Raw genomic sequence first — 21,667 nt, forward strand, 5'->3', positions numbered from 1 at the left:
ATTGTGTACTTTTTTACCGTAATAACCCACAGATGTGTTGTAACTCTCAAACTCTTAAATATAAAGTCGACTGAAGGCGGAATTGCTTAGGACGAGAAACAGTAACCAAAAACCAAGGCAACGACGGCAACAGAAACAAGTCAACGTGGTTTAAATTTTGGACTTCAAACTGCTCCGGTGAAATTGTGACGTTACCGTAAATGCTTGTGTGCGGCTCAAAGGAGGAAGCGCAAACGCTCTATTTCCGCTGCAGCAGCGAGAAGGGGCACGTCAAAGAGGAAAATGTGGACAGTGAGGACAAATTGAGGCCAGAGCGAGAACCTCGAACTGCGTACATATCCTCGGTGGGTTAGGTTGCTTGGTATTTGTTATTAGTTAGAGCTCCTAGACGGACATTTGACAGTTTAAGGGTCGTTTCGAGGTTAACTCGTTCTCTTGTTTTGTGGTGGTTCGCTTCGAGGAAGCACCTCGGCTAGCCAGCTGAATTAGCTAGCTCGCTAGAGATGGGGACGAGAGCAAGTCGCCTACAAGAAGACCCGGTTCCCTCTGCTTTCGGAAAAGATGGCACAAAGCGGGATTCCTATCGGCGACCCCGCTGCACCAGGCCCACCAGCCTCATGGTGGACTTCTCGGGGAGCTTCGAGGACACGGAGGCCAACCGGAGCCGATCGGAGGAGGGCAGCGACTCGGACCTGGGGCAGCATGGGGCGAGCGCCGACGGCAGCCCCGCTGACCACCACAGCATTCCCTCCAGCATTAGCCAAGCTTCACCCGTGGACGACAACAACAGCGAGGGGAAACCCGAGGAAGACGGAAATGTGAGCCCAGAGCCCCCCGTCGTAGCGGAACATCAACCCGGAGAGGAGACAGGCCGCACGCCCCACCGCACCTTTTCCGAGCGGCTGCCCGGGAATCGGCACTCTTCCGCCCGCAGCGTCGGCGCAAGATCCGCCCGGGTCCGAGGCACACACCAGCGGCCGGTGTCAGAGGCTTGGATCGGCCTTTACCGTGTTAACAACCGCCATGGCAGTAAGTTACCACATTTACAGTACGGTATTATTTTCTTTACATTTATTTTTTTGATCTTTTTTTTTGTCTAATATGTGTTAGTAACTGGCTGCTCTTCGTCAGACACATTAGCGAGCTGATGGTTTGCCTTTTTCAGACGACAGCTCACATACAGGGACATGCAGTTTCTCTGCTGAACTTCCATGGAAATCGTGGACGAGCTTGGCAATATTGGCACAATGACTCACAATGTGACGAAATTTGGGGTATGACTGTTGATGCATGAGACAGCTGACTGCAGACAGGCGTGGGACACGTGTTTAGGGGGAATAACAGCACTTTGGATATGATGGTCAAATAGTGGGGAGGGGTATTCAGTGTTAGCTTTACTCAGCCATACTAGTAAAATAAAATCAGATAACATTTAACACTTAACTCAAGAACAACCTTAAAGGCCGAGAACAGATATCCAAGATTGTTTCACTAGTATGCAAACTCAGACTCACTTCACTCCTTGAATTTTAAACCAAATTATCCCCCAGCACAACTCTCGATCTCCCCACACTGAAATTAAAATGGATTATTTGGGGAATTTGCATTCCTGAACAGATAATCCCTTTTCCCGTGCTTGCATGCCAACTAAAATCATCAGAGACCCCATTGTGAGAAGCAGAACTATGGCGTAAAACTGGAAGTGGTGACATGCTCGCTCTTTCATGTCAGAGAGCCTGTTGACAGCAGCTGTCAGTGGTAAATCCTGCAGCATGCGAGTTGAAAACATTAAGTAACCGGCCACCTTTTCGTTTAAGTGCATAAAACGGGAACATGAGTTTGCAGAGGAAGTGAAAATGCAGTTTTGCTCAGTGTTGTACAATCAGATACGCAGAGATGGTGGTGGTGTGACAGCAAGCATGAGAGTGCGAGCCAAAACACACCAGTGTGGTGGGTTTCCCAGGCTAGCCTCTAGCAAGTGTAGGGAAATGGGTCACAACTTCACATGCCTGCTCACTGCTGGCAGCAGCTCATAGATGGAGGAGGAGAATGTAGGGCAGCGAGGCAGTGTTCCTGCCTGCACGTCCCATCCACTCATGACTCTCGCAGTGGCTTCCCCTCCAGCCTTTGTCACTGTTTAGCCTGGTGCATGCAGTCAAATGAAGTTTCAAACAATTTTTGGTCACCTGAGGCACCGTCGTTCACACCATCTCTGGGATGAGAGTGCAGCGTTCACACTGGTCGATTGTGTTTCAGCGGGCTCCTCGGTTTGCCAAGTCAACCCATGTAATCTAGATGTCCAAACGCAGCACTCGCGCTCGATGTGATGGGCATCTATCATTTATATCTCGCTGTGACAGTGTGTTAATCTCAGCTCTGTTGTGTCTGCGCTCTTCACAGATATCCGCTGTCCCTTCTGCTCAAAGCCCTTCCCGGGGGGTCGGATCGAGGATCACCTGTTGAGCTGCCTCACATCTCCACCCCTACCTTACAATAGTAAGTATCATGTGACAGACATGGCCCAGACGGCTGTGTTGTTCAAAAGCTGGAAACACTCTTATGATTACTTTGTGTGTGTGTGTGTGTGCAGCGGATGTGCTCAGTAAAGACAGCGGAGAGTGCTCCATCTGTTTGGAGGATCTGGTGCAGGGGGAGACCATCGCCAGGCTGGCTTGCCTCTGCGTTTACCATAAGAGGTAAAGTTCAGCTGATGTATTTGCATAACAATAAAACACAGATGAAAAACGGATGGTAAACATGCAAATTCATGCAGGTGAGATTAAAAACAGACGTCGTTCATATGGCAGGGAACATTCATGTGGCTATTTCCAGATCGGAAAACATGTGGCGACTGAGCTAAGAAGTTTGGAAAATAAGGAAGCGAGGGTTGTTCTGTACTAGTGCACGAATCACTACACACTGTGGATAATTAGAGACCCATTGTACTTTTCCATGATATGATAAACATCATCTTGACAACCACTGCCGAGGTACTGCCACACGGATAAGTGTAAAGTAGGAGAGTGAAAATCTGTTTCAAGTTATGGAGCAAAGAAAAGATTTTACAAGTAAATGATGTGAATATTTGGCGGTAGAGCTTCTTATCTTTACACATAACCATGAAGTCATTAAATGTCTACACGTGTTTAATCATGTTTCAGCCCACTCACTGTCAACTTTCATTTTCAAAGTGTGCTGCAATGTTCAACAATTTTGGTCTTTCCCAACATCCATGGAGCCACTGGCTTCCCATAATGTCGGTAGAGCACGAGACCGGACTTTCTGAGACTCGAAATTTACCACGATTAGTCATCCATCAGTGAAGATCCTGCCTTTGTTTTTTTTCTTTGTCATCATTCCATGTTCGAGCAGCTTTTAAATGCTCATTGATTTGAAAATCCACACGACAATAATGCTTCCCTGACACGGTAAAAGGAGACATGATGTTTAACTGTGATGGATAACCAGCAGAGAGAAAGGTTTGGCATTAGTCGGTGTCAAATAAAGCTTGCGACGTGTCTTTCTTTTGTTTTGGTCAAAGAGAAAGAAGTTTTCAGTGCTGTCCCACAGTTTATAGGTGTGGCCGTTCGGCTGTGTAATTGGTGTTCTGGTCCACCCAGTCGAGCAGCTGAGATTTGAGAAAAGCCTGGAATTTCAGGATCTGAAACACTACACGCTCACACATGAAATTAATGTCACACTGGGACAAGCAGTGTAATCTGCTCATTATTTTCTTGATTAGCTGATTGATCATCTGGTCTGTAAAGCGTCAAAGCGGCAAAAGTGAAAGAAAAAGTCTCCAAACTCGCTCAGTTAACTCTCACACATGAGAGCGAGGGACCGGTTTATCTGCTGATCAACTGTTGGAGCGTAGACTGATGGTTTCAGAAGCTCACTTCTCACATCTGATCTCTGGTCTCGTCGCATTTAATGAGCCAGCAAACGCATATTTACCCCTGGCTGCAGCGATTACATTTAGTTTGGCTTCACGCTGTCAGTAAGTGGATTAAGGCTGAAAACCCACCACAGAGGTTCTGGCACATTAACATGAGTGAATCAGAATGTGACCCCCCCCCCCCCCCCCATCTCCCCCTCCCCATTTCTGTCCTTTCTCCCTGTAGCTGCATTGATTCCTGGTCCAAGGTGAAACCCTGCTGCCCTGAACATCCCTTTGATTGACTCACGGGTCACATGTATTTCGCACAGTGACCAACCCGACTCAGGTACTCATAACACTCATGTTGATCTCCATCTCGTTAGAAGAGAAAACATAATCATTTCTGCTTCATGTAAAAAAAGCTTAAGTTCTTTTAGACGAGATGCAGTTAAAAAATACAGCATTTAAGATGCAGAACACCAAAGTAGGATGCGAGTTACCTGTTTATACTATTTTCTATCTAAGTATAACACAGTGAAGCTGCTGCACTAAAGCGGCACTAAAACGATTAACCGATTATCAAATTAGTTTTAATTGATTGTTGCAGCTCTGTTAGACACACTGATATTTTCCAGCACACTTGCACACGTGCTCACATGGAGAGCAGCACTGCACAGCGATCATTGTAGACGAGGATTTTGTTATCTTCTTATAAATGATCTGCAATCTGTGTCTGTTTTGGTGTGTATCAGACCCTTAAATGTGAATTAAACGCAACACGTTTTTCTTTTCCGAGTGATCAGAACAGACATATCACTGAATATTAGTTTAACACTGTATGTGATTTTACATGCATTAGCCGTATCACGATATGATAAATGATACTGAAAAATATTATTAACGTGATACTGAATTCAACTGTGTTGCTATATTTTAAACAGTCATTTGTGTGCATTTCTTTGTCTAATGGCCGCTCTGTCTTTTTCCACCTTTACAGGAGACTACACTGAATCCCAATAAAATCCCAATAAAAATGTGTAATTAAACAAATAAAAGCCCACTGTCCCTCTCAGACGCAGACCTATATTTGAGCTGAGAACAGACGATCCTAAGAGGAAGCTCCAGTTAGCGACACCCGACGCTCTCCGTTTGGATGAGTCCATTTGAACTTAGTTTAGGCCGTTTCAAGCCAAACGCCAACAGCAGAAACAGCTGCTCCGTCTAATCTCGGGTCAAGACCCTTGTTGGAACAGAAGTTGAGGAGGCTCCCTTTCTATGATACAGACTTGGCCTGAATCCACAGAACACGAACAAAAAAAAAATAATAAAGAAATAAACATTACCATCCTAGGACGATGGAACTTGCCCCAGAAAGATCCTGAACTTGGGGAGGAACACAAAAAAGTTATTAACTGTGACTCTGGATCCTCTCCTGTGTATTTTTTTCTCCCTCCAAATGGGATTGGTCATTTTATCAAGTATTTTGCAGAAAGAGTATTGTTCCATGTCATACATTGGATGAATGTTTTCTTTCCTCGGCTAACCCCAAATGAACCAACCTCACACTGAAAGCGTGAACTGTTAACACATAAACATGCTTTATTTTGAACCGGCTGGAGGTTGAGGGCTTGTTTTTGGTGAATGGGGGCTGCCGTTACTCGGTGTTTTCCTTTTTCTATTACCTGTACACATTTCAGGGGAAGTTTGGGGGCTTGTTCTGAGTAGGTCAGTTGTCTTGTAGGTGGTTAGTTAGCTCTGAGTTTAATGTGCTGCTACTTGCTGAGTGTTTCGGGAGGTTGTAGGTATTTCATAGGGCCATAGTAGCGCTGGTGTTGGCACCAATTTGAGCACTTTTGTCCTTCAAGGCTGATTTTTTTTCCCTTCCCCCCACATAATGTCTGGGTTAAGGTTGTGTGTGTATGTATTTGTTATGACCAGGGACAGGAAATGTCCCGAGCTTGACTGAAAGTGTGTGGTTTTGTGTGTATTTACTGTAAATTGCCCGGAAGTCTGCTTGGTCGAGCGGGTCACCATTATTTTTTTTAAAGCTCGTTTTTAAGTGCAGTCACTCTGGCGAACATCCCGTTACGTGTGGTATTGGTACGCAACATGGCGGCCCTTGTGGTCCCGTTGTACGTTGAATGCGGTCTGAGTTTTTGTCCCACCACCCACTCCTCCCTCCTCAACTCTTGAGCACTCTCTGGGGTGTAGTCCGGATTTTTGGACCAAGAGACAGTTTCGCCATCTGGTTACATGAATGCCAGATCGAGGAGGACAAAAGGACGGGTGGACTGAGGGATGTATTTTTGGGGGCATGTTTACACCATGTGGCATCTGCCTCTCTTTCCAACACTGGAGGCTATGAACAGCTGATGGTTAATTATTACATAACTCGCCCCAACGCCCTCCCCACCCCTCTTGTTTTTAGGTTTTTAGATATTATATCATCACATTATGATCATGATAATTGCTAAATGTGTTAAATGGCTTTCCTTTGCCTTTTTGTGTGTGTTGATTGCCTTTGCTTGGTGAAGGGGTTCTTGTGCAAGCAGTGTTTGTAGTGTTTTTAGGGCTGAGCTGAGCTGGAAGCACAGCAGTAAGGCTGCTCAACAGATGCTATCTGATTAAGATTGTACGCAGGCCAGGCGACCGCGGGAAAGAACAAAACATGAATTGATTGCGCTTGCTGCCTCTTCAAAAGGAGAGTCTGTCCCATGTGTGCTCACCAGCGGTATGGATCGGTTCAGAGGTCAGCCCAGAGCACAGGTCTCCCACCGGCTGTTTGTTCACCCCAGCCTTTTTTTTTTTTTCCTCCTCCTCTCTTTTCCTGTCCTTGACGTTCTGCAGTCTGAGGTGCTACGACTTGTCTCGCCACTAGAGGGCAGCCCTGTGCATGTTTCTCATTTTTTTATACTGGTGAATAGAAAAAAATAATGCCAAAAGTCTGTCTGTGCACCGGGGGCATTGTGTGAGAGAGTGCGGAAGACGAGCTGCATTGATCATTAGATGTTACATTTGTTGTGGTGATAAGTTATGATGTTGTATACTCTGGCTGGGAGGGGCGGGGGTGTTTGTGTGTTTGTTTTTTGGGGGGGGGGGGGGTTGGTGGTGGTGTTGGGTTGTCAATAAAGATAATAGACAATCTAAAACCCCACATTACTCTCATTTACTTTCTTACCCCCTCTAAGCTGTGTGGTGCAATACCTCAATTTTTACCAATGCTAACTAAACGCTCTGTGTGTAAACTTGCTCCTCTCCAACCGAGGATGGTGTTTTGTATAAATGTCCCTAAATCCTTGGTTTTGAATTGCCGGGCAGCGATCCCCTGTGTGCCCTGCGCTTTGAGGCTGATGTATTAGATGAGAATGTTTTTCAGAGAGTCACCACAACAGTATCTGCATCCCCAAGATATGGACAATCTGCCTTTACTCTGGTATAAAGACAAATTGAATTTTATTTATTAAATTGTAAATATGTAATGCAATTCAAGAAAAATGGCTTGGTCTTTGTCTGTTCAATATACTGTTTCTAAGCTCCAATCTTTTGTATGTCTCAGAAATTGTTTTTATATGTATTTTTTACAATAAATATGTGTGAGAGACGTTTTGTGAGTGTCGCTTTTGTGTTTTTAAGTGTCAGTGATGCGTTTGTGATTGTTTGTGATGTTCAGCGAGACCTAAAACAGACCACACTGTCCCAAAGTTTTATTTTAATGAGAGAATTTAAATTACACTTTTTACTTGTTTAAAAGAACGGCATCTTATTTTATTTAGTAATTGACCATCACCACAAAGTGGCCGTACTGGAGCTTTTGATGGTATCACGTGATCTTCCTCAGCTCCCTGAACGAGGAAAATCTACCTCTAATTTCATTTTTTAAGCCAACATGAGCAACAAACAATTGAATTCTGAACATCTACTGTGTCATTACTGCTGAGTTTCTTGTCAACTGTTATAAAAATTAAGGATTTTATACCAAGCTGGTAAAAAACAGAAGACACAGTCGTATAATAAGCATCATTTATGTGAATACTCTAATTACGCTCAAGTCTGAACAGTCAGGGTTTGCGGTGGACCCTGTACGAGTGGCACAGGGACCCCTGGAAGTCCCCAGACCCCACTTTGATGACCTCTGACCTACTGTGAAGCAACAGTAGAGTTTCCCATTTCCGCACTGTGGGTCCTCACAGACTTCAAGCTGACAGGAAGTGAAACGGTTGGTAGGGTAGAATAAATGACGTCCATCGGCAGACAGGCTTTTCACGTCCTCTCAGTGTGGTGTTGGACTATCGCTGCTGTCAGCGTCAGACTGTAATCCAGCAGAACAGGTGAGCAGAACGCTCGCTTTATTCTCCTTTAAAGAACTTATTCTCTGTGTAAAGTAAAAGAAAATATCCTACTGTTTGCTGCTTTTTTCTTTGCTTGTAGTGTTCAGTTATTTTCAACATGACAGCAAACTTTAAAGGGTCCTTTCACTCAAATCACAGAAAATGTATTTTGCCATTTAGCTCTACTCCTACTGTCTACTACTAGAAGTTAGGCTCAGTGATAGACACCTGAAAACACCTTCAGCAGATGGAGGATCAGATGGTTTTGTGTTAATTTATCTGAATTAAAAGGGAGGCAGGTCCAGGAAGTATAACCACATCAATGGATCTTCTAAACTTATTATATTCGTATTATTTTGAGCTAATTCATCAGAAGAGGAAGAAAAAGAAATGTCTCTACTCACTGCCACTGAACATGAATATTAATGTTTAATGCTCAAAAAACAATTACCAGTCCACCCTCATGTATTAAGTAGTTTTACTTTACTCTACTTAGCTGCATTAACAGGAGATTGTTTAAAGGTTTTGGAATTTAATGGCTACATTTATAGAGATTGTTTGTCACAGGTGTCACAGGACAGGTGTGGATGAGTAAATGAATGATGGCTGAATTCCATTTATATTACGAGGACACGTGAACATAACAGAGCCATTGTTCATAATATTATTAGTAGCACCTGTGCTCTTCCTGCTGTGATGAGTCAGAATGTGCGCTTTGGATAAAATCTATGGATTTTTATTGGTGACATGGCTGTTAGACCACACGCAGCTTTTTAAAGCTGAAGGACATGACACAAAACTGATTTCCCCACTCTGTCTGCTGTAAGAGAAGTGGCCCACAGCTCAAGTTTTACTTCCTAGTGTTTACTCCATTTTTGAGCAACGAGTCAGCAGCAGCTCTGGTTGGAGCGGTCGTGCACGTGCTGGCGGACGGATGCTGAAAAATTGCCAGTGTTTCACTAACTTAAACCAACAGCAGAGAGGAAATGTGGAGAGACAGACTGTCTTTTGCTGTCTGAATGGACATTCAACGTGGTGTAACTGCACCTGCACTCAGGCTCACACCTTGCTGACAATATCGACTGCAGTAATCAACTTTAAAGTGTATCAGCAACACTGGCTGCTGGCTAGAAACGTCCTTCTCAGTAGTTCAGATGCCAAAGGTAAAGAGTAAATCGTACACTATATTTAATAATGTAAAACAGGAACTTCTCACCTCATCTTAAACAGAAAGTCTCCCATCAGCCTTGTGTTTGCTTTTGCATAAGTTTATCTTTTAATTTGACTGAATTTTGTCTTTGGGTCATAGTTTCCTGCAGAATGTCAGACGCAGCAGACCGCCTCATATCCAAAGAGACACAGGACCCTCCTGGTTATGATGTGTCCTCACCACCACCACCACCACCACCGTCATACCACCAACAACAACCTCCACCCTACTCTGCAGCCCCGGCAATGTACCCTCCACCCAAAGTCGAAATAACTACGTCTGGGTACGAGTCTTTCCGTGACATCTGCCCAGAGGCCGCGTCAGAAACAACTCCACTCACAGCTTCATCTTCTTTTGATGACAAGGCAGTGAGAAGAGGGTTTGTTAGAAAGGTTTGTATGAGTTTTAACGACTTCAGGCACATCTGCATATTCTATATATGACAAACAATCTGTGTGATTGGTTGGTGTCTGGTTTAGGTGTAAACAGTATTCAGTGTGTCCATGTTTTGCAATCTGCACCACAATTTCTCAACCTGGTGTCAGGACCCTCTACTGGATCATTTTACCTGCTCAGGCCTCTAAAATCTTTTTAAAATAAATCAATCTGGGATTGGTGCAAAGCATTAATCTCCTTCATTCAAAAACTATTAACTGACCAAGCGGGTACTTCAGTGTCTAATAATAATAATAACAGAAGCCATCATGGCTGGTTCGAGGACAACAACGAGACTTTTACATGACAAGTGTCTCTCTAACTCCTGGACGAGTCGCTCCTGTTCCAGATGTGTTCATTTCACTGGTTTTGAACTAAATCTGTGTAATATTATTCATTTCATAAACATGTACATGTTTACAATTTTCAGGAGGTTTGGTCTACTTTGACTTCATCCTAGCAACACTTTGATTGGCAGAAGACATATTCTTTCCATGTACTGACAATGCAAAGCACATCAAAGCACATCAGGGTTTCAGAGCATTAGGTCAGACATGCTGGAGTCCCAGCAGCAAAGCTTCACTGCTTGGACCCCTTAATGAAGCCCCTCGTTTTCTGTGCAGGTGTTCAGCATCCTGACTCTCCAGCTGCTGTTCACCTTCAGCGTGGTGTGTGTGTTCACCTTCTCCAGCGTGGTCAAAGACGCAGTGCAGACCAACCTGTGGGCCTACCTCAGCTCCTTCATCGTCTTCGCCGTGGTGGCCATCGCCCTCAGCTGCTCCAAGTCCTTCAGTCGGCGTCACCCCTGGAACATCGTGGGACTGGTGGGTGACAAACACGGGAGCGTAAAGACCCAAATACTGTATCGAATGGGGAAATTCATTTTACACAACATACAGTAGATACTGTCAGTGATATCTATATAACACACTATTTAAGTAACAGACTGAAGGGACAGCTAGACAGTATGACTTGAGGTCACATCCTGCAGAGAGAAGTGAAAATATTTTGGTCAAGCAGGCGGACTGCTGCCCCTAAGAAACTGGTCCATTATCAGCAGTTCTGTTCTTTTGTTTTTATTGTTTCCAGATAAAAAACCTCAGTTTCCTCTAAAGTTGTTTTCACATGCTTGCAGATTCACTCTGAGCCACTGAGGTTTTGTTGGCATGTAAAATTAGGACAGGCACTTCCTGTATTGTGACTGTTAATACACGATGCAGAGCATGGCACAAACACTGCAATAGAAAAGACTTTAAATATTCAAAGATATAAACAATCTGGACCCTAACAGGGGAGTCTCTCTTTGAAGGAGTTAAGCTTTAGAAAGCTTTTCCGAACAGTACTGAAGATGTTTAATATGCTGAACTTTGTGCCGACAGGTTGTGGTCACCCTCAGCTTGTCATACATGGTGGGAACCATCGCCTCCTTCCACGACACCACCGCTGTTGTCATCACTATGGGAGTGACGTTGGCCATTTCTGTGGCCATCATTGCGTTCTCCGCTCAGGTCAGACAGCCAGGCTGAGCCGAAGCGTGTATTTCTGTGTGCTTCTGTAACCTCTCGTCATGCTCTGTCTGTTAAAGCAGAGCTGTGTGCAGACCTCTCAGCTGCTCTATGTGTCAGCGTTGAAGTTACGGCTCTTAACTGTTTCCATATTTGACTTTAGGATGAGACATGATGCAAGTGCTGGAAAATAGTGGCCGAACTTGAACGTGGCACTGATCAGACACCTGACATACATTTAATCAGCAACTATTTTGATAACTGATATACAGTTTTATATATATTTAAAAAATGTCCAAAATTCTTTGATCCAGTTTTTCCATTTAAGAGATTTGATAGGTTTTATTTTATTCTAGCATTGTAGAGTTGTTGACTGAGTCCTGGACTGTTAGTCAACTAAAACAAGACATTTCTGGACTCTGGGAGAGAGAAGGACACTTTTCACAAATGTCTGCCTTTTTATGGTCTAAAATGACAAATGATGAGCAGAGAGAAACTCTTAAGATTAACTCAATATTAAAATTATCATTAGCTGCAGTCTGATCTACCTGTGAAGATCCATCTCAGCTGTATCCTCTGTACAAACAACATCTCTGAACTAAACAAGACCACAGCACTGCAGCTTTTTAATTCCAGGTCTTATTTAAAAAAAAAAAAAAAAGTGTTGAGTTTGAGTCATTATGTGCAAATCCTGTGTTAAACACTGCGTTAGGAAGCCAGCTGCTGCTAAGATGCAGGGTGGCTCATTCGAGGCTGTACTACGAAGCTTGTGTACAATGAAGAATAATAACCAGAAGATCCAATGATAAAAATGTAGAAATATGTGAAATAATAATGCTTAAGTGTATATTGGCCCAGTGTTTAGGTGGGCTGTGTAATTTTTCACTAATTTTTCATCTAAAACATGTAAAATGCATTTTTTGTTGTAAATTGATCAGTGTGTCATGTACTGTCTTGATACTTGCTGTCTTTAATGTAAAGAACTTGAAATGATTTGGGAAAAGATGAAAATGAAAACTACTAAACTGATGAATCAATACTTTGATCTGCTCTGAATTATGGAGACGTTACATATGGAAAAGCTTTAGATTGAAATCTCTGGGCGCCGTCCAGCACTCACCCAGTCTGTCTGTGTTCTTTGCAGACTCGTTATGATTTCACTATTTGTTACGGTGTCCTGCTGATTCTGGCCGTGGATGTGATCATGTTCGGGTTCTTCTGCACCTTCTACTACTCCTACATCACCGACGTCGCCTATGGATGTCTGGGCGCTCTGCTGTATTCACTGGTAAGTTAACAAAACAATATACCCTGACCCTGTGACGTGGTTTTAGAAGAGGAGTGTGGAGAAGCGGTGGAATAAGTGTCTTCATCAGACGCATTAAAGGCCCTGCCCTCCCACACAGGTGCTTTCTTTGACAGCTTCAACAGAAAAGCGATGACGAATGAACACAGTGTACATATGATGGCAGCCTTGAGAAGAGATTAAATCTGGCAAAACAGATGAAAACACCCATGAACAATGTCTGAGGCCTTGTCCACGCGTATCCAGATAAACTCCTGTTTCTTTGTATAAAACAGAGCATTTGGGAAACAATGAAGTCATCACCGCAATGTACACTTGCCTCATTGTAGCTTTGTGTGATGAGCATCTGAAATAACAACAATGGTGGACTACGTGCCAGACAGGCGGTAAATAAGTACAAATAACTAATGAATTAGCTGCTGATTGTTTGTGTTTTTAAGTCACTAACTCCAAAGGAAAATAAACTCACACTATGTTCTGCGTGTTCCTCTCTGGTAACTGATGTATGCTTGATGTAGACTTTATCACCACCTACTGGCAGGCTTGTTCACTCGTTCATCACTCCTTATGTAAAAGACACTCAGTGGGTCATTGGCAGGTGTAGAACAGCACAGCAGTGGCTGCTGTGTCAATAAAATGTGATGGATTGCATTGTGGGATTGTTAGCAGAAAGCAGTGGACACACTCAAGTAAATGGTGGGAGGTAAATATGCAGCATGTCCCAAATCCACCCGACATGCAGATTCTAGGCATGTTTTCGCTTTGGAAAAGTGAGAAAATGAATGATACTCAAATGAGACAGTAGCCTCCTGAATATGGCTGATTTCTGAATGTGCCTTTAATCCACAGAGGAAGTGGAGGAGCTGCTCACAGCTGTAAAACATTCAAATAAAGTGTGGGTGGTGGTGAAACAGCTAGCGGACTTGAAGGAAACGAGTCTGAGTGAGTGCAACGGTCAAAGCTCCAGAAGCCGGAGAGCGGATTTAATAAGTTTGATTTTTGGGGAATTCATCCAGTCACAAAGTAACGTCCACAGCAGCATTTTAAGTTAGACCAACCAGCTTTCAGAGACTTGATCTGATGACTCTAACAGGGCTTTTTCACAGCAGATTTTTTGACTCGTCACAGTGGGAGCAGCACAGCTGTTGCTCATCATATTAACGACGGTTTCGCTCTATTGAAGTGTCCCAGTGTGACCGTGAGCCAGCACAAACACCACGACCCTGAAACTGAAGCAGCCGAGCGGAATTCACCCAGCATTCATTTATCATTCATATGTGCTCTTCCTGCTGTGACATGTCAAAATAGAGGATGTCATAATGTACTCTTATTTATCTGGTCTTAATCTCTCACCCTGTCCTAAACGTTCTCCTCCTCCTCCTCCTCCTCCTCCTCCTCTCCCTCCCTTCCTGTCTGTCTCAGTTCCTGATGATCGACTGTCAGCTGCTGATGGGGATGATGAGCTACCGTCTGGACCCAGAGGAATACATCACCGCCGCTCTCACCATCTACCTGGACATCGTCCTGATCTTCCTCTACCTGCTGGGGAGGAGGTGAAACTGTATGCACGTCACGCATGTACACAAACACATTACTGCACAGACTGACACTCCAAACTGTACCCACAACGAAAATGTCCTTTATTATTACTTTTATTATGTATATATACTGAAATTATATGGATTATCAGATTTTGACAGAATCCTTTCTTTGTCTCAGTTTTACACAAATAAAAATCGGTATGAAAAATTGTTGTACTGTGTTGTTTCATTTAATTTCCAGAACAGGAAACATTCAATGACATTTAGGTAATCATTTGGTATAAATGCTCACGTCAAAACTGCCTAAAGAACCTCCAAATCATTACGCTTTCCCATGAAAGTCAGAGAGTGATAGTCCAGTAGGTCGATAAGGCCGTTCATGTTTCATAAAGCACCAAAACAGAAATCGAAAGGCAATGAATGAATGCTATTCCACATGCAATAAAATACAGCTTACACTGTTTCGAGGACACAGACGATAAAAAGCAACAGGGACAAAAAAATAGTGCAAAATGTTCAACGTATTTTCTTCTTACTGTATCGCATGGATCCATCCTCATGTTTTACCTTCACCAAAGCCGAAGCCTCACTCTAATGTCAAAGCAGCATTCACGGTCATTTTACAGGGTCCAACATCATTTTCTGACTCAAAAAGAGCAAAGATGAAATGCTGTATCACTGGAGAACACAGTTTTGTTGGTGTTTTTCTTACTTGAATTCAAAATTCACATCCCCATTTAAATAATGAGTGAGTTGTGTGAACTTGGGATCTGTCGAACCTCACTGTGGATATCACTGTAGGGCTGCAAGTAATGATCAATCTGCCGATCTGTTTTGCCTATAAAATGTCAGAAAATAGTGAAAAACGCCAGCTATAGTTTTCCACAGCCCAAGCTGACGTACTAAAATAGCTTGTTTTGTTTGACCAACAGTTCAAAACCCAAAGACAGCACATATGACAAAGAAAGGCAGGGATAGCTTTTGGCATTTTTGCTTGAAAAATGATTAACTGTCTATCGGCTGAACATCCTATCCCCAAAACCAAGACCTGAACAGTATTAACTGTACATGACAGGTGGCTGAGTGATACATCAGCCCTGCTCTGTGGACAGCAAATCCCACAGCTGCACTGTTTTGCACAGCCTCACCACAGTGAAGAGTAGTTGAACTTGATCCGCAGCAGGTACCTCATGCGGACCTGGGCAGGGTTGTAAACGATGAACTCATTATAGAGGAGGGAGTAACTGTTACGCTTACCCACCCCCGTCTTCACCCCGGGCCCCATCGGCACGGTCGCACCATTCCTGAGAAAGAGAGAGGGATACGTTTATTTAAGGACCAATCAGGTGGTTTTAATACATGAAGTAAAAACTGCCTTTCCGTTACAATACTTTTACATGTTTTAATTGTCTTTGTACTGTTTTCTGTTTACTGAGTATTTGTCAAAAAGGATTAGCAGCCGTGCATCCACAGAGTACAGATCCACGTGTCCTAGAGTCCTGTTTTGAGCAACCATCAGTTCAAAACCCAAAGATGCTGTTCCCAATCACAGAGAGCGAAGGAAACCGGCAAATATTCCCACTCTGTGTTCATCAACCTGCATTTTTCTTTGCTAATGTGATTAACAAACTCCCCCTCTCAGATAAGGGAATGAGTTTTGTTGTGTAACAGTGAGCACAGTTAAATCAATGTTTGGCCTGCATGAACTGTATCAGCGTAATGAGACAGACTAACAGTGTGACAGAGTTTTTGGGGTCAGGTCCGGTCTGTCCCAGGCCCTTGGTGCTGTGTTTTCCATCAGGCAGATTGTTGGCCTCGTAGTCTGCATCCAGCAGCTCGTTACAGTCTCCCAGAGCGACCTGCGACCACACAGACACACAGCAGGGACGTTAAAACACTTCTGCACCACATTTAGGCCCAACATGTGACGTGATGTTCAGGTCCTGTTGGTTTTATTGTTAAGAGGAGTTGTGGACTTGTACTGGCGGGTGAACAGGACATGAAACAAACTGCCCCTAAGCACCAACTACTGGACCTTTGGCCTACAAACTAATTACTTAGTCATGAAGTTTCATGTGCTCGACCTTCATCAGGTATTTAGAAAAGCATTACAACAGCTCCATATATAGATATATCCTGAGTAAATCATCCAATCAGAGGACCACAGGAATTAGTTCAACTGGTGACAGAAACACCTTCACCAAACACATGCTGCCTCCCAGGTATGCATCCTCCAACACGTTGCACATTCAGAGTTTTTAGGAAACCTTTTTAGAGGAATGTTCTTTGCCAATGATGAGCTCACCTCACACAGCAGCAGCAGTCCAACGTGGTTGTGCTGATTGGCAAAGCAGTAGTTTGCACTCTTTGAAGACATGTCAGCGAAGTAGACACCTTTTCCGAACTAGACGAAAGAGAAACAGGGGAATTATTAATGCTGGAATAAAATATATACTTAAAAACTCCTTGTAGTTTATGGATAATTTCATTCCAAAATGCTGAACATAATAGTAAATGCATGTATTCTGCCATCCTTCCTACCATGTAACCGGTGACAGGAGCTTCAGGTGGAGCCACGCGGAGCCCCTGACTGAGGATGCCGACCCAGTTAGACAGACGGGACCCGTGCCACAAAAGAGTCCTGGCAGGCAGACAGACAGACAGACAGACAGACAGACAGACAGACACACAGACAGACTTAGTGGGTTATGTGAGGAGAGCACCTTGTTTTTATTTACATTATTGTCAGGTGTAATGCAGGCAAATATGGAACCACAGTTCAACATCTGAGGGAACATGAACCTCTGCTGCTATGAGCCGCCGGGTGCACCGACAGTCTGACACTGTGTCTTACTTGTTGTGTATCTGTGAGAGGAAGTTGCTGCTCTCCCCGTCTCTGTCCACAGAGAAGATGTCAAGGATGGACATGGTGTAGTCAGAATGGGTAGGGGCGTGAGTGGACTGTAGATACTTGTCTATCACCTTCACACAGAGAAGAAGAAAGTTTTCAAGAAAAACATCTTAAGGCATCTTACGTTTCATTCATATGTCTTGACAGTCTAACACACCAAGAACGTACAGATCAGCCTGCAAACTATGAATGTTAGTGAGCCAAGAGCAAAGCGAATGTTTTGAACATCCTGACTGACTCGGACCCATCGGTGTATGACAAGCCAAACACTGACCTTGTAGTCATCGCTGCTGGAGTCCAGAGGCTGCAGCTGGCATTGGAGGGAGCGATACTGTCTGTCCAGAGGATGCTCGTCACTATTTTCACTGGACTGGACCATTTTCACTGCTATCTGAATGTCACTCAGAGCCTGGAAAAAAGAAATACGATTAAAAAAAATACATATTATAGTATGGACTGCAGATTTAAGTGAAAACATCCATTAACGGAGAGCCCTTTTACCTCCAATAGTGCAATTTTTTCCTTTAGCTCATCTTCTGTCCGGATGACTGGAGGAGTTTTCAACCTGGAGGATTACATCTTTTAGTTAGGGCAAAATAAAGTACAATCCATTCAGACATCTTTCCAACAGCATTAGTGCATCTCTCTAACAATACAGCCACACATTCCCTACCCAAAGTCATGAGGGATGCGGGTGTAGAACTGGTTGCACGCTTCCAGCAGCTCGCGATTGCTACCCTTCTTCTTCAAACAATCCTCGATTTTCTTCAGCGCCGCGTAGCCCGCGTTGATCTGCTCCGTGGTCAGCTTGCCTGCAGGTAGAAAGGAAAAGAATTTGAAATGTGATGCCGCGAAAGGTTTGAAATGCTGGTTACATGTTTGTCACCAGCTGAATCTACTCACACAGTCAGGTGGCACAACTGCAGCTAAAATTATGACTCGAGGATCTTCTTTTATTGAATCTTTGATCAAACTGTAGCAACTTAAATATGTGTAAATGATATATGCTCAATATAAAATTTAAGAGTGAAACTAGGTGATATTAAAGAAGTATAACAAGACAAATTCCTCTACAGTTCTGCTGCTCTGATTCTGACTGACCGAGAGGAGCTTTCCGGGTGTCAAACTTCATCTCCAGCACACACTCCTCCATGGCTTTGACGTCACAGATGAGCTCCAGGAGAGACTGGACCTTCACATCCAGCTGGGAGTTCTTCTTTTTAGGTGCAGTATCCACTGTGCTCTGGTTTTCCTCCTGAAACAGTGAAATATATTAATGTTCATACTGACAGACCTCAACCTCACTTCAATGGCAGCTATTATTTCCAAGCTGCCAATTCCTTATTACGAAGATATTGAGGGGGTTTATTGGCTCTGTGCATTGCTCCTTGCCTTTTCATCTGTGCTGTAGTCCATGAACACCATGTCATATTTTCCAGCTACTTTCTCAAAACTCGCTCTGTGTTCCCACTCATTCTTGGTTTTGTCAAGGAACCTGTGGCAAAAACAAGTTTCAGAATTTTACTGAACTCGCTTCAATGTGAGACACCTGGGAATATTTTTTTCAACTGCACAGTCTCACTTTTTCTTGAAGATATCTTTAGCTTTCAGCAGGTCTCCACCACAAGATGACAGACTGCTCTGACCCACTTTTCCCACTGAAACAAACAACAGAGAAACCACCAAAATATATCTAATAAGTTAGTTTGCATTTTAGAAAAGAGCTTCCAAAGTGCAGCTTGTGTTAATTTCCTGTGTATATACACACACACACTCATCAAATATACCACAATAATTGGCACATAAACTCACCCCTGCCCCATCGCATCCACACACTGTAAGCCTTGGAGCTGTCGTCTTGCAACAGCTGGATCAGGTAGTATTTGTTGTTGTTAAACTGAAGATTTGTCTGCATGATAAGATGCAAAGTGTTTGCTGCAAGTCCAAAAATCACTTTCTCACAAATCAAAATGTAAAATGAAAATAAAATACTTTTCAAGCCGTCACTCGATTTCTGTTTTTCAGATCGCATTTAAGAAACAGCATCTGAGCTCCATTATTAGCTGACTGTGGATATCTATCAAAATATTTACAATTACTATTTTAGTCAGTCAGTCACGACTCAATATGGAAATACAGACGACAGCTTTGAATTTTGAGTGTAAATGTTCTTAAATATTTTACCTGATTTAGCATCACGTCGTAAACATCATCACCTTCATTGTAAACATGAGCCTGAAAGAGAAATTGAATCAATAATAAATACGAACTGGACCTGCTCTTAAAAGCAGGAAATTAAAAACGTACTGTAAACTTTTCCATTTTCTTTTTTTTTTTTTTACAATGTTTTATACTGTTTTAGGAAAGAGTTCATACAAATCACAGGTGACAAAGTGTAGGTTAAAACACAAGGACATTACAGGACAAAGGTGTGGCCGACAGAACTTCTCAGAATCATGAGTTTCATATCTCGTGTGGATGCAGGTACTGCACCTTTCCAAGTTTGGCTTTGCACTCAGAGTCGACTGGAGCTTTTCCTTTCATGACCACCGTCTTCACAACCTCTGCTAAACATCCAAAGACCAGAGAAAAAACATTAATGAGGTCAACTGACATTCAATGTGAAGCACAGGTAATAAAATATCCTTTTAACCTGTGTTACTACATAGACAACATATGTGAAAATGGATCCATGGTACCTTCACTTTTTGTTGCCTCTGTGGCTGTTTCTTCAGTTTTTGTCTGGCTCTTGTTTTGCCCTCTCTTCCTCTTAGCTGCAGGTTGCTCCTTCGCCTCCTCTTCTTCCTCTTTAACTTGAACTGGTGTCCCATTATGAGCAGTCAAATCACCAGCATCATTCGCACTTTCTGAACAGAGAATGAAAAATGAAAAATCAATGAAGTTGATGAGGTAAAACAGTAAATATATTATCTTATGTTAAAAAGGGATTAGCAAATTATCACAATCTGGGTAACACATAAAACACACAAACCTGCTTTTACTGTCTGAGAGCGAATCTTCCTCTTGTACTTGGTGACAGGATTAATCTGGACCATCTTCTTCAAATCCACTTCGTAGGACGTCCCAGAGCCCAGAGACAGAGTGACAGAGGTTGTTCCCGAAGAGACGGCTGAGTCCAACAAGGCGCAGGCTGAAGGCGGGTATGCTTCCCACTGTCCTTCATCTCCTTTCCACTCCCACACTGAGCACAGAGACATGGAGTTAAGAATAAAGTAAAAATAGCTATTAAATTGATTAATAATGACAATAATCATGCACATTGCCAGCCATCATATTACTATATACACCAAGGCCACAGTTTAACTGAGGCACCAACATACTGCCATACATACATTAATATTGTCTTATATCTGCTGTACAAGCCAAAACATTAGTCTACTGGTTGGTATTTGTCTTACTGAGTACTTTTCCCCAGAGTATGGCCCTTAACACACCTGTACAATTATCATTAGAAAGAGAATGAATGTGTTTGTCTTTTAAACCGCTTACATGTTGCCTCGCTGAATGAATGCACATCTGTTCTGATTCAACCGCACCCCAAACGACAGTGTATGTAAATCAACACCTCTGCTTTCAACAGAAACGAATCATAACCTTCAGCTTTCATTGAAGAGCTGTCATATTACACTGGTTCCACCTAACAAACACGGATCTCTGTGCGTGTGTGACATTCTTAAAACCACTTCCATCCCGGAGCACTCGAGAGCTCTATAACTTTGGTAATAAACGTTTGACAGTGTCGAGCTTTCACGTTAACTATTTTTACTAACAAGCTCAACCAGTAACAGGTATCGATGACACCTTAGACAGAAAAAAGGTTGCTTTCTACAGTAACAAGAACAACAGTAAAGGCTGCATGTACCTTAAATACATCATATTTATTTCCCTAAGCTACCCTGTCGAGACATGTCCCGAGTCGAGTACGCAAGTGACGTAGTTACAGCGGCTAGCTCTCCTGTCAAGCTAGCTTTCCAGCGGGAAACAAGCACCAACCTGTTTTCGACTGGACTTCTTCATTTTCTTGTGCACTCTGACTTTTATTTCTCGAACTTCTTGTGCGCCTCATGGCGGTTTATGAAAATAACCAGATAAAGACAGAAATAAAAGGGACACAGGGACAACAAAGAAGGCGGAAAAACTTTCCCCACCACTGTTTCCTGGCCGGTGTCGCTCAATACGAGGATGAATCACGCAGTCGTTAAAAAAATGTTTCTGGCGCATGCGCGTCGAAAGCGTGAAGGCTTTTTTCCGTTACCATAGAAACGATTTCAGCACAAACCTGGAATAAAGTTCAAACTTAATCACAAATAGTCCAAAATTTATTTATAACTAATAGCTTTAGTTTTTAAAACTTGCGTTTAGGCGTAATTTTGTTCAGACTATGCCAAAACTTGATATTATCGAGAGGTAAGCGGTATGTTTGGAGATCTGGGATTGTACCCAGACACAACACCGGAAACTAAGGCAGAGTGAGCACTCTTGTCTGTGCTCTCTTATACGTGGAACAAAACCTTGGAACTAAAGGTTCCGCAC

The 21,667-nt window shown here is 43.1% G+C and overlaps 3 protein-coding genes across 4 annotated transcripts; 2 read left to right on the forward strand and 1 right to left on the reverse strand.

The window, feature by feature from the left end:
- Positions 1-217: 217 nt before the first annotated feature.
- On the forward strand, positions 218-7,482 carry LOC143328950 (uncharacterized). The gene is made up of 5 exons (XM_076744480.1): positions 218-1,029; positions 2,401-2,496; positions 2,591-2,696; positions 4,122-4,223; positions 4,875-7,482. Exons 1-4 carry the CDS (start codon positions 504-506, stop codon positions 4,177-4,179), a joined length of 786 nt encoding a protein of 261 aa, XP_076600595.1. The 5' UTR covers positions 218-503; the 3' UTR covers positions 4,180-4,223; positions 4,875-7,482.
- Positions 7,483-8,128: 646 nt separating this feature from the next.
- Positions 8,129-14,336, forward strand: LOC143328949 (protein lifeguard 1). Its single transcript, XM_076744479.1, has 6 exons — positions 8,129-8,205; positions 9,515-9,807; positions 10,474-10,674; positions 11,230-11,358; positions 12,500-12,643; positions 14,084-14,336. The coding sequence occupies exons 2-6, from the start codon at positions 9,526-9,528 to the stop codon at positions 14,216-14,218; spliced, it is 891 nt and encodes a 296-aa protein (XP_076600594.1). The 5' UTR covers positions 8,129-8,205; positions 9,515-9,525; the 3' UTR covers positions 14,219-14,336.
- parp2 (poly (ADP-ribose) polymerase 2) lies at positions 14,280-21,331 on the reverse strand. 2 transcript variants are annotated; one of them, XM_076744475.1, is made up of 17 exons: positions 21,128-21,331; positions 20,106-20,315; positions 19,813-19,980; positions 19,607-19,680; positions 19,298-19,348; positions 18,926-19,022; positions 18,696-18,771; positions 18,506-18,608; positions 18,215-18,368; positions 17,787-17,925; positions 17,615-17,678; positions 17,388-17,522; positions 17,057-17,184; positions 16,744-16,843; positions 16,508-16,606; positions 15,937-16,061; positions 14,280-15,506 (listed from the first exon to the last, which is right to left on the reverse strand). In XM_076744475.1, the coding sequence occupies exons 1-17, from the start codon at positions 21,198-21,200 to the stop codon at positions 15,347-15,349; spliced, it is 1,956 nt and encodes a 651-aa protein (XP_076600590.1). In that variant the 5' UTR covers positions 21,201-21,331; the 3' UTR covers positions 14,280-15,346. The 2 variants fall into 2 exon arrangements, with proteins under 2 accessions (XP_076600590.1, XP_076600591.1); XM_076744476.1 differs by having other exon boundaries at positions 19,607-19,677; positions 21,128-21,314.
- Between the last annotated feature and the right edge of the window lie 336 nt (positions 21,332-21,667).

The sequence above is a fragment of the Chaetodon auriga genome, chromosome 12 (assembly GCF_051107435.1).
Source record: "Chaetodon auriga isolate fChaAug3 chromosome 12, fChaAug3.hap1, whole genome shotgun sequence".
Lineage (NCBI taxonomy): Eukaryota > Metazoa > Chordata > Actinopteri > Chaetodontiformes > Chaetodontidae > Chaetodon > Chaetodon auriga.

Excerpts from the sequence above, each read along its gene's own strand:
- LOC143328950 (XM_076744480.1), top strand. The coding sequence starts at position 504 with ATGGGGACGAGAGCAAGTCGCCTACAAGAAGACCCGGTTCCCTCTGCT. Across the intron at positions 2,497-2,590 it reads TCCACCCCTACCTTACAATA|CGGATGTGCTCAGTAAAGAC; the intron begins GTAAGTATCATG and ends GTGTGTGTGCAG. Across the intron at positions 2,697-4,121 it reads CTCTGCGTTTACCATAAGAG|CTGCATTGATTCCTGGTCCA; the intron begins GTAAAGTTCAGC and ends TTCTCCCTGTAG.
- LOC143328949 (XM_076744479.1), top strand. The coding sequence starts at position 9,526 with ATGTCAGACGCAGCAGACCGCCTCATATCCAAAGAGACACAGGACCCT. Across the intron at positions 11,359-12,499 it reads TCATTGCGTTCTCCGCTCAG|ACTCGTTATGATTTCACTAT; the intron begins GTCAGACAGCCA and ends TGTTCTTTGCAG. Across the intron at positions 12,644-14,083 it reads GCGCTCTGCTGTATTCACTG|TTCCTGATGATCGACTGTCA; the intron begins GTAAGTTAACAA and ends TGTCTGTCTCAG.
- parp2 (XM_076744475.1), bottom strand. The coding sequence starts at position 21,200 with ATGAGGCGCACAAGAAGTTCGAGAAATAAAAGTCAGAGTGCACAAGAA. Across the intron at positions 17,185-17,387 it reads CCAGCAGCGATGACTACAAG|GTGATAGACAAGTATCTACA; the intron begins GTCAGTGTTTGG and ends CTCTGTGTGAAG. Across the intron at positions 15,507-15,936 it reads CCCAAAAACTCTGTCACACT|GAATGGTGCGACCGTGCCGA; the intron begins GTTAGTCTGTCT and ends TCTCTTTCTCAG.